The sequence below is a fragment of the Myripristis murdjan genome, chromosome 24 (genome assembly GCF_902150065.1).
Source record: "Myripristis murdjan chromosome 24, fMyrMur1.1, whole genome shotgun sequence".
Classification (NCBI taxonomy): Eukaryota; Metazoa; Chordata; class Actinopteri; order Holocentriformes; family Holocentridae; genus Myripristis; species Myripristis murdjan.
Window position 1 is genome coordinate 23,941,841 of NC_044003.1, and position 15,654 is coordinate 23,957,494.

Below are 15,654 nucleotides of genomic sequence, written 5' to 3' on the forward strand. Positions count from 1 at the left end.
GTTCCCCTTCTATTTTGTGAGCTCGGGGTGCGTGATAACAGACAGATGTGGTGTCCATGTGCAGTGACACATACAGTATTGTGGGTTAGTATTAATAGGTAGACTGTGTCATTGTACTGAGAGTCAAAACTTGTTATGAAAATGGCTTGGCAGGCAGTGTTGGTGGACACTGCAACAACAAATCAGAAATGGTTTACTAATCTGATGACGGGTGCACAGAAGGTAACAGTCTCCCAGTCAGTGTGCAGAAGGTGTTTCCTATTACTAGTTACATTTCTGACAAATCAAAATGGGTGTCCAACAATGGCTTTGTTTCAACATCCATTCAAGACCCTGAAAGTCTGCTCAAACCTGCCTTGACCTTTATCGTGTGCCAAGTAAATATTAACACCACGTGTGTATTTTTTATAGTTTGCAGGCCTCCACATTTTCCTCCTATGTGTAGCCTACATCTGGTTAAATGTTGATTAATCACAGCTGGATCATTTAAGTCACTTCAGTCTCTCTCTTCTCCGTCTGATAAAGTTTGTGTGATGGTTGGCAAGTCGGCTGGTTGAAGAGCACGACATTGGCCCACTGCAACCCTGTCTCCTAAAAATGATGTTCCCATAAAGCTAAACTGTATTCTCAGTTATGTTTTGAGGGAAATGCATTTTCTCTCACATTATGTTTGTTTGTGATGTATCAAAAATATGTTTCAAATCAACCAGTCCAATCTCACAGTGTTTCGTGCAATAGTTGCAAAAAATTTTATCTACAGATTCGTGTTCAGATTTGTGGACCCAAATTGTCAATTTTTTCATGACAGTCAACATGACTTTCAGAGTAATATTTTTCCACTGACAGTGTGTTGTGCCTGTACCATGGACCATTTGGTTGTATAGAGTGGGAAAGTTCATTTTAGGAGGAGGGAGGGATGGCAGATGGATCAATCAAGATGATTTTCCAGTGGGTGATCTGGGTCATGGTTAAGGTGACAAAAAGGTCACCTTAACCATGACCTTTTCCTAACCTTAACCAAGTTGATTTCTTTGCTAAAGCTACCGGAATTTAGCCACTAAGAGGAAAAATCGTCCTCATCACACAAATTAAATTTGTGTGCACATGCACAAAAAGGAAAACTCGTTGCACAAACTGCTGTGAGACAGGGTTGAATCAGTATCTTCTATATCTTGTCAGGCGGCTTGTCTCAGGAGGTAAACAGGGTTGCTGGCTAATGTTAGACACCAAAACTACTTGGTTAAGGTAAGGAAAAGGTTTGTTGTCATGGTAATAGTCTGTGAAGATTCATAGTGTCTACACTTTATATAGATCATAAAGTTTCATCTGTATCAGACACGATACAGATGTCGTGTCTGATACAGAAGAAACTTTATGATCTATGGTTTGTTGTCATGGTTGAGGTTGTTAATATTAGCAAGGTAATATAATCTAGCTAAAAATGAACCCCTCTCTCAGGAATCAAACTGTGGTCTTCCGAACTGAAAGTCCTTCTTTGATTGACCCGCCCACCACTTTCCTACATGTGCAGGATTTGGCGTTTTTTTATGCAACACAACATCATGCAGATTACAAACATATTCATAATGTGTCACAAACAAACCTAATCCGCAGGAAAATAGTTTCTCTTGAAACGTAATTGGGAATGCAGTTTAGTTGTATGGGACTGTAATTTTTAGGAGGCCAGGCTGCCCCCTGCCACCATGCCATTGCTTCTCCAAGACTGGGGGAGACCGGGGACAGAGGTAACCCAGGTTAGTGGCAACACTGTCAGTTCAACCAGTGAGGTAATTTTGATGTAAGAAAGTAATTTTGCTAATGAAGATTAAGTTAATATTTTGATCAGAGGTGGAGTTAAGAAGCATCAATCAGCAATCTTTCTAACAGAATGTGATGCTTTATTTTCCATGCTAACAAAACCATATTGTTGAAACAGTTAGCTATATGAAAAGAGAAGAGAGGGGGGTAGTTGTAGTACCATTGCTTTAGATTCACACACACACACACACAAATTATATTACATATAAAAGGCTTTTGAAGATTAAAATTGAACAAATGTGTCATATTGAACAAAAGAGATATTTATGTTACAAAACAGGTTTAAAATGCTGGTATGTTGAAAATGTCACAGAAGAAAAAAAAAATAACTGACTCTATCACTTTTGTTTATTTTGTTGAAAAACTGACTTTATTCAAACAGTCTTCATTAAAATTGTATGAATTTCACAGTCGGGGGCCTCACTTCAGAAAAAAAGTCTTACTGTTATATACATCCCCAGCTAATTATACCACATAATAAATTAGGTTAGAACATATATCATTACATTTGACATTAACTCACATCATTTGTCAGCTAATGTCAAATGTAATGTCAAATTTGTAACAGACAAATGGGGGTAGTTAGAATCAAAGTTTCTAGCATTAATCAACCACTGGCTTAGAGCATCACGACCATCCCCGGTCTCCCCTGTTTGGATAAGCAGTGTCATAGCAACTGAGGGACTATTTTTTTCTCCACACTAGTCTGCCATCATGTATGATAACCAGTGGTGTGGCATCATCACATAGGAGAGTCCACTGTGTCTTGAGGGTGAGTGCTGTTTTAAAGAACATATATTGGATTACATGCTATCAACATTTGCATTTGCGTGCATTAGGAAGTGAACTGGTGGCACGATTGAACACAGCAGCAGGGTCCGATGTGACGTGGAGATTTTCCCTCATCTGGTGCGTAGATATATATGTGGTGTTGATACGTAGCACATGAGACAAGACGACCGAGCCCTCTAAGAAGCTCACTTTATAAACTCCTCATCCTTGTCTTAAGCTACAACAAAGCTACAGCGTCATCACTGCCCTGTGTGAACACGTGGAAGCATTGCAGTGTTAGATCCTTATAGCAACTCCAATAATGACTCTCTGCACTCTCCAGCATGATGCCTTGCAGTCCCACCGGACTCAGTAGTTGTGTTTATTGCTGTTTTATTTACTGGGCCGCTGGTGTAGGTATCTTCCTCTGAGAAAGAAGGCCCATTCTCTGTCCCGGCTAAATCAATATCCCATTATGGTGTCTCAGAGGGAAAAAGGCTTAGAGCAAAGAAAGAGAAATAGCCTCATATATTATGGCAACACCAATCCATGGATCTGTCTTTCTGGTTTTCTCTTCAGAGGCGGAGTTGGGGTGAAATAGTTGTTAATGAGCACTGTTACATTTCAAGAATATGGAGGACCCAAAACAACCGAGAGAAAATAAAATGCGTATGACTGAAAGGAACTCCCAGGAATAATTCGACAGTGGCCTATTTCAACAAAATCCCAGTTTGACATGAGATAGAGAGAAAAAGAGGGAAAGAGAGAGAACAAGAGATAGTGTAAGGTGATGAAGGAAAAATCCATGCAACACATCTCAATGTTTTTATGGGCGTTTTTTAATTGAAACCAGCTTCACTGATAACAAACATGCAATATCACTGTACAAGCCAACACCACAGATAAGTATTACTCATTCAAGTCTTGACACTTTGTCAAGGATAAGCCAGCAGCAGACACGCACACACACACACACACACACACACACACACACACACACACACATACACATGCTCACATGTGCACACACACTCTCTCTTTCTCTCTCTCACACAAACATACACACATACAAACACTTTCAGATGCTGTACAGAGATAAACACACACACTCCCTCTTTTTCTCAGTGACTCGCACAAACACATTCTCACACACACACACACACATATACACACACACATACAAATACGCGCTTTCACATACGCAACATTCATATTTACATATCACAGTGACTGATGGGTAAAAACGATGCGGGAAGGAGGATTACGCTTTTCTCCCGGTCCAATCAGAGATGAGAATGGCAGCACAGTTCCAGTGATAGGGAGTGCGTGTCTGACTGGGGTGGGATAAGGAGTGAGATGATGACAGTGAGGATGTGAGTAGAAAACGAGACCTTTTATCAGCATCCTAAAATCTGTGTAGTAGACGGGAGCCCTGGATGGGTGCCCCTTAGCATTTATAGAAACAGGATGAGACGTCTGATATAAAGGAAAACAGGTCTGTGTAGTAGAAATGGTGATTCTTCTTTTTTTTTTTTTTTTTTTTTTGTCAGATCCACTCAGTCTGTGCTACATTTAAACATGTGGTGTAATTACAGTATCATAAATACAGGACATGGTTTAATAAATAGGTCTGGGGTATTGCTTGAATGATATAACAACCGATATCACTGTCTGCCGATGCGCATTTAGAAATGTAAAACAAAACCAAAACAAAACCAAAAAAAAGGCCACACTACCAAAAAATAAACCTTCAATTCCAAAAAATAAATAAATACTTTAAAACATCATACAAAATTCTCACATTACCCTTTTTTTCCAACATTTAATGGAAGTTCTGTCTACAAATGTAAGATAATAAATATATTCAGTATTTTTAGTAACAGTTAGGTTTAGGTTGGTTTATTTGGGATATCTTTTTATATCTTTAAGCAAAAAATGGATTATAAACAGTAGGAAAGATCTCTGCAGAAACTCTGAATTCTATTTAATACTGCTCATATCACAATGGTTACGACACGATAAAATACTGCAAATTATCAAAACTGTACAGAAAAACTTACAAGTTTCTCTAAAATACATTTTCACTGTTAGTGTGTGAGAAGAGAGAAGTGAGATATAAGAGAGCTCGGTTCCTCTGACCGGTGGACCGGCAGCCCGTCCTCCAGATGGAGTGACAACACAGCAGCCACACTACAGTAACTCAGTCATTACCAGTCAATCCCTCCTCCGCTCTCCGCTGATTGTTCTGCTCTCTACTGCTCTGGTCTGGGGCAAAGCGCCAGTCCCAGGGGTCCCTCCTCTTGTCAGCCACTCACCGCACCCCACTCAAGCTCTAGTTGATGGCTACTACAACTCTACAGGGAGTTGAGACTCAAAGTCTAGGAAGAGAAGAAGACTGCAGCAGGGCGAGCCAGCCCACGTGTTTCTACTGGACACCTAACAGTCTAGTGAGTTCCTCTGGCACGGTACACTCTTCTACTCTGGTTCATACTGTAGCTTCAAAATAGCAGATGATTTTTTTTCTTATTTTCTCTGTCTTGTTATGTTTTTTTTTTTTTTCTTAGATATTCCTCTAGCTAATCTACGTCACGGTTACAGGTGTGAGTGTTACTCTAGTGGCGCGCCACCAAGCGGTGGGTGTTTTTGGCTGGGTGAGGGGGCATCACCGCCCTGGGAGCGTGGGTTTGTGTGTGTTCGGGGTGAGGGTGGGGGAGGTTGGTTGGGAGGGGAAGGGCAGGGGCTAGTCAAGTTAGGCCAGCTCAGCGGTGGCGATAGTGCCTCATAAGGGGGACGATGCAGGAGGGGGGGCCCGACAGCTTGAGGAAGGGGTGCTGGAGTAATTCCTGGGCTGTGGCTCTCTGAGACGGCTCCCTCACCAGCATCAGGTCCAGGAAAGCCCTCAGAACTGATGAGACCTGGAGGAGGGAGTGAAAAGAGACATGCCTCTTACATCATCCACTGTAAAGGGAAATCTACTTCAAATACAAGTATACCAGTCAGTTCTAATCCTGCATTTTGATTGGCTGAGAGGCATTCTGATGAGTGTCAATATCTCCCGGTACTGGCACTCTGATCGTATTTCTGTACATGAATCAATCCACCTTTTTTAACCTTCCATATCTGTAGCAAAGCTGATACAAAGTGATACAAAGCAGACCTTTCAAAGTTTTTTTATGCTGCAATGGACTTTAGAGCTTTGGATTGATCATGTGGATTTTACACTGACATACTGCATTAATATGTGCTATGAATGAGGTTTTGCTTCTTTATCACGTCCTATAGGCCTAAACTCCTGTCCAGTGAACCTGCTTGGATACTCTTGTACCTTGTGAGACTCTTTTAGCCGTGGGGGCAGGTTGTCTCGTATCCTCCTCATGGCCTGCAGAGGTGGCTCGTTGAAGTAAGGGGGCTCCCCATCCACCATCTCAATGACCATGATGCCTAAAGACCAGATGTCCACCTGCACACACACGCACACACACACACACACACACACACACATGGTCCGCACATGGACTTGATATGATTTGGCCAGTATAATGAAGTTTTATGACTAAGCTCAGGAACAAAGATCAAGCCTCAAACTCATTTCTGCACAAAAGTGTTTAGGCACAACTTATCTGTTCCTCTCCCCTTTGTCCCCTTTTTCTCTTCTCTCTCCGATGCTGAATACAGAAACCACCGGGGTCTCAGTCTGATCAGGTTTAGATTCCATCGTCGCACTCCTCCATCATTCCCTCGACCCTTGTATTTTCCCTCATCCTTCCGTCCCTTGTTCCTCATCCCTTCATCTCTAACAGCCATTCCTTCATCCCTCACCCCTCATCCCTTGGCCCTCATTTCTCCATGCCTCAACCCTCATCACTTCATCCCTCACCCTTAATCCCTCCATTTGTGTGTGTGTGTGTGTGTTTGTACTCACCTCAGTCCCATAAGGTAGTCTAGAGATGACCTCTGGTGCCATCCAGTAGGGTGTGCCGACAAGGGACTTTCTCTTGGGCACCTCTTTGGAAACTTGGGCACAGAAGCCAAAGTCTGACAGTTTAATCTGCAAACACACACACACACACACACACACACACACACACACACACTGGCTTCAGTTGTCACACTCAGATCTGTCAGCATGGTCACCATGGTGTTTTTTCCAGAGCAAAAAAAGCAGCATCAGTGTTCTTGTTTAATTTGAACACTTGAAAAGTGTTTGGTGTCAAGAAGTGCACTGACCCTATATGATGAAGAGCTTCCATAGAAGACACTAATCCTGCATATTAGTTGTTAATTATCCTTCAATTAATCATGTCTTATCAGCTCATTAGGACGCATTAGGCAGGATTTAATTACTGGGGCCTAAGTGGTAATTGATGATGATGAGTTTCTGGCACTAGCTGTTGACGAGCAGCAGGACTGGCACCCATGGAGAAGGTCAGGGTGTGTGTGTGTGTGTGTGTGTGTGGCAGAGACACAGGCAGAGACAGAGGCTATACTGAGCTCAACAGTATTGAAAATAAGTGTGATATCTGTTTTATTAACACTTGGGATTATGCTGTTTAAAAGTGATCATCTGACTGTTAATGTAAAGTGTGAATGAAGAACACTTTGAATACACACACACATGCACACTTACACACACTCACGCACACACACACACGTTCACTGTGTGCCCTTACCCTGCCATCACTGGTGAGGAGAATGGAGTCACTCTTAATGTCGCGGTGAATGACACCCTGTGTGTGGAGGTAGGACAGCGCCCTCAGCACTGACACACACACTGTAGCAATCTGCTCCTCATTCATCCTGTGAGAAGACACACACACACACACCCACACACACAGGTGCACACACACACACACACACACACACACACACACAAACATGTCAGCGGGTGCAGTGAAAGTATAACATCATGTCAAACATATCTCCCCAGCATGTCAGACATATTTTCCCAAACTTCTGGACTTGTCCAGGAGAGGCCATTTTTAAAGACAAATTCCTTCCAATGTCAACATTAAAAATAATTTGGGCATGATAAACAGCAACTATAACCTATAAATGAACTGTATTCACTGATCTCAAAAAGTAAATGTATTGTTTTAATGCTAAGCAATATCAGACAAGCAGGTAAAAAAAAGCACACCTTTGCACATGCCCACCTGATAAATATTCAAGTATGTGTTTGTGCTACAAAACATTACATAGCCATGACAGTAAACATTGTTTTGACTTGCTGATTGACAGTAAGCTATTTAAAGTGGGATGCCACCCCCCTTGGTAGCATGATTCATTGATGCTTTATCTGACTGAGGTTTGTGCAAGTTAGTCTATGGCCCCGACTGCGGATCTGAAGTATCAGCTGGCTCACTGTGCTGTGTGTTGATAAATCCATGGTGCTGTCCGTGGTGCTGAAGTAGCAGATGGATTTAAAATTGTGCCTTCTTCTCTCACTGCTGCCCTTCTGTCAGTTTTATCTTAGATCTATAATATTCTCTAAACTATGTCGTCTATACACCCTATAGAGTAGTGTGACCTTCATGATCAAAGTGACAAGTAGCACTAGCAACACACTGTTGCCTGTAGTATTCCTATAATATTCCTTTAATATTTCTATGATCATTCAGTTGCACCTGTGCTTTTGAAAATACACCCAAGACCAAGCCACCTCTGTAACAAAATACTTTAGGGGAGACATGACTACGGGTATAGTTTTTACTATAGGTGTCTGGTCTAATCTGAGAGTGGAACAGGTAATTTAACTAAGACAATTCATTATAATAAGAGATAATGTGAGAAACCTCAACTGAGCCATCCTTCCTCTTAACCCTCCTGTAATGTTCAAATTTACTAAAATCTTTTATGTTTGGGGTCAATTTGACCCAGCAGTTTAAACCTCCACAAAATTATTATAATTAAAATTGTTACCAAAGTAAAATTGTTACTAAAGTTTATGTGTCAGGTACTTTCTTTGTTGACGACCTAAATAGCCCTTTAAATAAAACATAACCCCCCACCCCCACTTATACATCCAGTATTTCTATTACGCGACTAAGGAAAAATATGCAAATCACCATAAAATTTCACTGATTGACCTAAAACTGGAAAGAAATATCTTTTTGGTGTCTTAATAGCTTTATATTATTTCTAAGTAAAGATATTTGTTATTTAACTGATGCGTACAAAGTGTGTACAGGCCATTGAAAACATATCATCATGTGAATTTCATGTTTACCTGGTAGTACCCATTAAATTAGGAAAAGTCATTAAATATGAAGTAACAAAAAATGATTTGAAACACTGAATGTGGTCAAATTGACCCCAAACATAAGATTAAAAGATTAAAAAAAAACATATCATCTACTCTACTAGAAACAGCTGTATAAAAAGCATATTTTATAGTTAGAAAATAGACACCAGCTAGTTTTGCCTGACCAGGAGAAAAATGGCTTAGAGCTTGCTGGCAAAAGAAAAAGTATTAGACACTGGAAGGAAGAGAAACCACTATCAGTGGCAGAATGGCTTCAGACAGTAACGAGCAAAGCAAACTTTGTGGAAGCCTCCAAGGAAAGGAAGAGGAATTTAGAGGAATTTAAGCTACAATTGGGACATTTTAGGAAGAAAACTAAACCTTTTTTGGACCAGAGTGCTGTTCATGAAGTTTGACTAGTTTGATTCTATGAAAAATATACTAAAGACAACTTAAGTAAAACAAATATATTTCATGATATATGAATTTCATGATATACAAACATTAAGGACAACACATGCATCTATGACTGATTCATAGATATTTTTTGGATTTTTTTTTTGGACTCGGCTCGGGTCGGCTGTGTGTGGGTGTATGTTTTTGTCCATGTTTAATATTGTGGTGTTTTTCACTGTATGAAAAAAAGAGAGTCATTTTATCATTCCAACTATGGAGCTAAAACGCTGTACAAAACACCGTATGTTGCTGTCCCCGTGCTGTTGTGAGTCACTCTTTCTTCGTGGAGAAACTGCCAAATAATCCATCAAGTCTTTGGCTATCACATAGACCACGTTGTAATAAATTTGAGTCTGGGTACTAAACAGATTACTATAATCTGGTAGAGATGGCAGAGATATCCTGTTTTAAAATATTCCCTGCTAGCCTGTGGTGGTTGTGGGCATGATGTGCCGGCCAGGCAGGCAGTTGGGTCCCATATGGAGAGACGGGGCAAGCGGTGCGTCTGGCTGAGCTCACACATAAACTCACAGCTCCACTGAACATTAACATCAAGACCCAGCTGGCCAGGCTGTGCTGTGTGTGCGTACGTGTGTGTATGCATGTGTGAGGGTGTGTGTGTCCTCATAGTGCCTTCAGCTGCCTTCATGTACCCCTACACACACAGACACCTTCATTTGCATCCATACAGCTACACACTTTCTAGATCACACAATATTGTACACTCACATGTAAAGTAACATACACGGATGTATGTTGTGCAAGTGTACATTTATGCACAAAGAATACAGGGATACAGTCACTGTCATGGGAACACACACACACACACACACACACACACACACACACATATTCTCTCCTTTCCTTTTAAGTCTCTTACACACTCAAACACACCGCCTTTACATCTGCAGTCCCTTCATCTCCCCTTGTGCTGCTGTAAACTTGTCATTATGAGAAACAACCCTCAGGCCACACACACACACACACACACACACACACACACACACACACACAGATACAGATCCACACACATACACCCACCTCCTACTGCAGATTGTGGCAGATTTTATTGTCACACATGTATGCATTCACAATCATAAGAGATAAATGAGCCTTCTGCTAAAAGAAAAACAACTGGCTAACTGGAAGTGAATGGGAAGGAGATGTGTGCACAAAGACAATTCACCTGTTAGTGGCCCCCACCCCCCACCCGAAATCTTTTCCTTCTCTCTCTCTCTCTCTCTCTTTCTCTCTCTCTCTGTCACACATGTAGTCACAATCATTTGCTAAATTAGAATTGGTGAAATTGATGAAATAGAAAATTGTTTCAAACGCAGACTGAAAAACAATTCTAATGACCCTTTACACAGTATCAAGGGGAAGATGCGCATGCACATACACACACAGGCATGCATGTATACACACAACCTCACCCAGAAAAACACACATGCTGTTTCTGTTACATTGGAGGAATCCCTGCGTGTGGGTCATTAACAACCTCTGGAGTATAATTGAAATTTGAACCTAATTGAAAAGGCTCAGGAACATGGATGCTGCATATGGTGAGGCCCACTCTGCCCGTATGTGAGCGTGTGTGTGTCTACGTATGTCTGTGTGGGGCTGTGTGCAGGTGTGTGTGTGTGTGTGTGCACTGGCAGCAACCCAGAGAGCTGATGAGGCTCCCTGGCACAAGCAGTGGCAGGCTGTAGTCATTTCCACAACAAAAGGCCGAACAGAAATTGAACAAGGCTTCACCTTCAGAATTATGGCCGAAGGAAAACACATTGTATTGTTTCTTGCGCTATCAGTTTCAGGATTTCACACTGATAAATCAATCGTGCAGCCACACATGATGTATTAAGTGATTAATTACATTTAGCAACCAACTCTTAATAAACTTGTGTTCAAGTCATAAATGCTGGAATTGAAGATATTTTTCCTTTAACATAATCCATTTCTATTCTGTTAATCTGTTACACCTTACATGTGCATTTTAAGTCTGCAAATCACAACGTAAATGAGAACTTGAAACTACCCTTCCAACTAGCATTTATATTTAAAACTGGTTCCAAAAAAATAGATCCTATTTACACCTTAATGGTGCAAAAATTAGACTGTGGCGTGAATATCTCCAACACATTAATTTCCACTCAAAATTTGAACTTTTGCTGTTTTTTTTTTTTAGAGAGAGAGACAGCAAGAGAGGATGGGAGAGTGAAAAAGATGTGTGCTCAGTAAAACCCCATTTAGTGAGATTTCCATTAGTATCTCTAAAAGCTCTCACGTGTGCACTTACAAAACACACACACACACATACTCGAATACTCCACAGCGACAGCGGTGCTCAGCCTCACCAAAGCATGTTATTAGCACCCGACACTGCGCAGCACTAATGCTGACACTCTACGCAAATGACTGTAATTAAACACCAAGCAGAAAGTGAGCTTAAAACAATGAGGCAGTGCTTTAGGAACACAACTCAACAACAGAGGAGCAATTAAGAAAAGTTGGAGAACAATAACCCTAAGATTAAAAAAAAAAAAAAACAAAAAAAAAAAACAGGATTGGTAGCCCATCTGCTTGCTTCTTATAGTCCTCCTGTGGAATTAGCTATCTTTACTTTTCTATTGTGTATTTTTTTTTTTATAGCTGTTATATTGTTTCTGTTGTTAGTAAAACTCACTAGATACCATCACTGATATTCTAGAAGCATAAAAGAAGCAGCACATCCTTTGTAATTTTGCACATTTGAATGAAAACCCTAAGGTGGAGGAGCCTCTCTCTGACATTTTTAGGAAAGCAGACACTGCCTCCCTCAGTATTTAAGTTGTTCAATATTCAATTATTCATTCTGCACAGCCTGCAACCTTCTTGAACCCTTATCTTATCAGCCACTCCTTTCTCTTTCTTTACCTCCAGACATTCTGTCATTCATTTTGTCACACATCACCCTGATACTGGCCATCACCATCGTACCCACTCAAAAACATGCGTGTGGGGATGTGCGCGCGCACACACACACACACACACACACACACACACACACACACACACACACACACACACATCTGATCTGGAGATGGTTATACTAGCATGGTGCAGTTATACAGAGTGATTGGGTATATAACACTCATGTAGAAGTTGTTAAACTTTTTCATGTTCTGGACCCCCACGATGACTCTAATTAAGCTGTGGCCCCCTATTTAAAATGAATCTATTTACAGATGACACTGAGATAATTCAATACTTTTTACAAACCAAAATAGCTTTTCGTATTAGGGCAAAATCACTTTGAATGGTGGTTTGCGTTTTCCTGAAAGTCAACTTGGGGTTTGGAGCATGAAAAACTTTGAAAACTCAGCTGACATATTGCTGACATGTTGTCTTTCAGAAGCTGTAGCGGGCTAACATGCAGTGACGACCCTGGTGTATGAAACTAAACGATCTAAGGAATCCATTGTTACCAAGTATGTCATGCTAGGTTGTTATGAAGGGGGGCTAAATATTGCTTCAAAATTTTTGGCGAGGGGACAAACTGGCATGACCATTTTCAAAGGGGTCCCTTGACCTCTGACCTCTGGCTCCTTGGGCTCCCACATGCCCACCTTATGCTCATCCCATGTTTGGGACATGAGCCATGCAGTTTTTTGCGAGAAGTACAAATGTATTATTTTGGCTTCTTCTAAAATGGTGTATTTGTGCTAATACTGAGGCATCAACAGTCTAGCTGCATAAATTGGGTGTGACACTGATTGTTCATGTGTGATGATGTTAGCACCCATAGCAGCCATTTCATTGTAGAGACCATTTTTTGAAACTTGACGTCACTGTATAAAATGACCTACAGTGACCACTAGGATAATCACAGCCTCATGAAACTTTATAACCACAAATAAGAGCCTGAGGGCATTCACAAGATGCGTGGTTTTCCAGGTATACTGACAATAAAGGTGTGTATCTGAGCAATTTCCAGAACAGAATGCTCAACATACAATCACTAAAAAATGCAACTCCTACAGAAATCTCCAAATGTCAAAAGTTTTTGACACCAAATGAAATCAGGATTTTTTCTGTGGTGTTCCTCAAGGTCTCGGTGTCCAAATGTGGTATTTTAGAGGGATTTTTGACCAGGTATATCTATATGTATATATATATCAAAAACGGTCAAATTTTGCACCAAATCTGTGTAACAAATCGTATCAACCCAAAAATTGCTGGAACAACTTCTAAGACATAAAGAGGCATGGAAATGGCCATCATATACTTAAACCCATAAACAAACCTTAAACCTCTAAACCCATATACAATATAATATTTCAAAATTTGGTGCTTAGAAATAACAACAATCATTATTACAGATTTAGGACTATTAAAAACTGAAACAGTGAGCTGCATCCCAAAATTTACTTCAGGTGCTCAGCTTTCAGATGTTGTATACCACTTCTGTGTAGCATCTATTGCTGACCTTTTATCTCTCCGTCGAGACCCCCCAATTCCCCAATAAAGGGTCTAAAAATGGTAGTGGAGTGGAAGAAGCTAAACAGAACTGGTTGTGAACCTGGAAGGTCACTGCATTCATCCTCTTACTAGCTACAAGGTGTTCATCACCGTCAAAGTGTCCTTGAGGAAAACAGAGAGCACGCCTGTTTCTCTAAGCCAAGAACCAATAAATTCTAATGTGGTATAATGTGCCATTAGGGGCTCCAAAAACTATGAAAACAAAGCAAAGTACAGATTTTTCTCTGTGCTGTGCAATTCCAGCTGGTTGGTTACCTGGTGTGAGTGACAATGTCGGTGAGCGCCCCGCCCTCGAGGAACTCCATGACGACCCACAGTTCGTCTCCCACCAGATAGCTGTTATACATGTCCACCACGTTCTCATGGTGGTAGTCCCGCATGATCACCACCTAAATGAAGAGAGAGAGATAGATAGAGAGAGAGAGATAGAGAGAGAGAGAGAGAGAGAGAGAGAGAAGACTATTAGGCTTCATTCTGCTGATGCAGGGTAAAACAATAGCACTATCATAGTATTTAGAGCAGTCATTAGAAAAGTTAGTTCGTGAAGTAGGGAAATAACATTTAACACATCCGGCCATAACCCTTATGTGTTCCACAATTCAAATTCTGTTTACAAGTGCAGCGAGACAATTTGCATTTATACTGGAATGTCATGTAATAATGAACTATCACATACCATGTGCCATAAATCACATGATCTAACAAGAAAACCATTTTTCATTTGTAAAACAATTATCTCAGTATTTGCCGTAATCAATGTTTTATTTATATCAATACCCCAAATCACATTTGCGGGAATATGTGAGTATGGTATAATGAAATAATCTCTTGAGTATTTCAATAATTTAACTCCCTTTTTTTCTAATTTCAACATGTTATGGAAGCTTAACTGTAAAAGGATTACATTCACAAATTAATAGGATAACATGAAGCACATTAGATCCCAGCTGAACACCCACCGCTACACAAATGAATTCAGTGTAAGTGTACATGTGCACACATGAAGGCACACGCGCATGCACGCACGCCGCACACACACACACACATGCACACACACACACACACACACACACACACACAGACAGACCCAAAATAAAATCTGTGTAAAATAGCTTGATGAAGGAAATACACAGTTCTCCCTTTACTTAATTTCACCTTTGCTAGTTTCTGTTAATAAGTAATCAGAAGTATGCAAATACAGTCAAATTAAACACAGACATTATTTGCTGAAACAGAAAATGATCAAATAATAGGGACCGGGTAAAAGGCTTGTTTTTTCAGTAGTTCACAGACCATGAATAGAACTGGCTGTGAATAACTTTAAGCTTTGCCTGTGGTGTCCACTGTGAATATTTATTTATTTATTTATTTTTTGTAAATGAAAGTAATTAAGGACTGTAAAATGTGTTGGTGTGGAAATATGTCAGGGAGGTACAGCTGATGTGAGGTCTGCCTGTTGTTGGTTAATTAGCAAGGTAGCTGCCACAGGGAAATTAGCTGTGGGTTGGCAAGATCTATTTTTATCCATTTGCCATCAAACAGTGTTAAATGTTAAATGCTGGTATTTGATCTTGTTTCATCCCTGCTGCTGCTGCTGCTATATGTAACGGCTTGTCCTTGCAACAATCAGTGCACATTGTTCGCTCTGATCTTGGCTGTGATGTGGGCGTAGCTTTGTACTGGCATGAGTCAGTACAGCCCTACACCTTCAAACCCCAAAACATTAATTCACCAAAAAGTAGTGATATCAGAAACTTCTGGGTAATAACACATAATAGCCCAAAATAACCCTGCAAAGAGACTACGAGCACAGTCAAGACTGACACTAGTCACATCTAGCCTCATCTCCG

At 40.6% G+C, this 15,654-nt stretch overlaps 1 protein-coding gene across 2 annotated transcripts in view; it reads right to left on the reverse strand.

The window, feature by feature from the left end:
• Nucleotides 1-4,084: 4,084 nt before the first annotated feature.
• pak5 (p21 protein (Cdc42/Rac)-activated kinase 5) overlaps nt 4,085-15,654 on the reverse strand; it is an 83,054-nt gene continuing 71,484 nt past the window's right edge. For both annotated transcript variants that reach the window (XM_030047225.1, XM_030047224.1), the window contains 5 exons: nt 14,060-14,193; nt 7,260-7,386; nt 6,512-6,637; nt 5,915-6,049; nt 4,085-5,504 (listed from right to left, as the gene is read on the reverse strand). In XM_030047225.1, the coding sequence (XP_029903085.1) occupies nt 5,349-5,504; nt 5,915-6,049; nt 6,512-6,637; nt 7,260-7,386; nt 14,060-14,193 (678 nt within the window). In that variant the 3' untranslated portion in view covers nt 4,085-5,348. The remainder of the gene's footprint in view (nt 5,505-5,914; nt 6,050-6,511; nt 6,638-7,259; nt 7,387-14,059; nt 14,194-15,654) is intronic.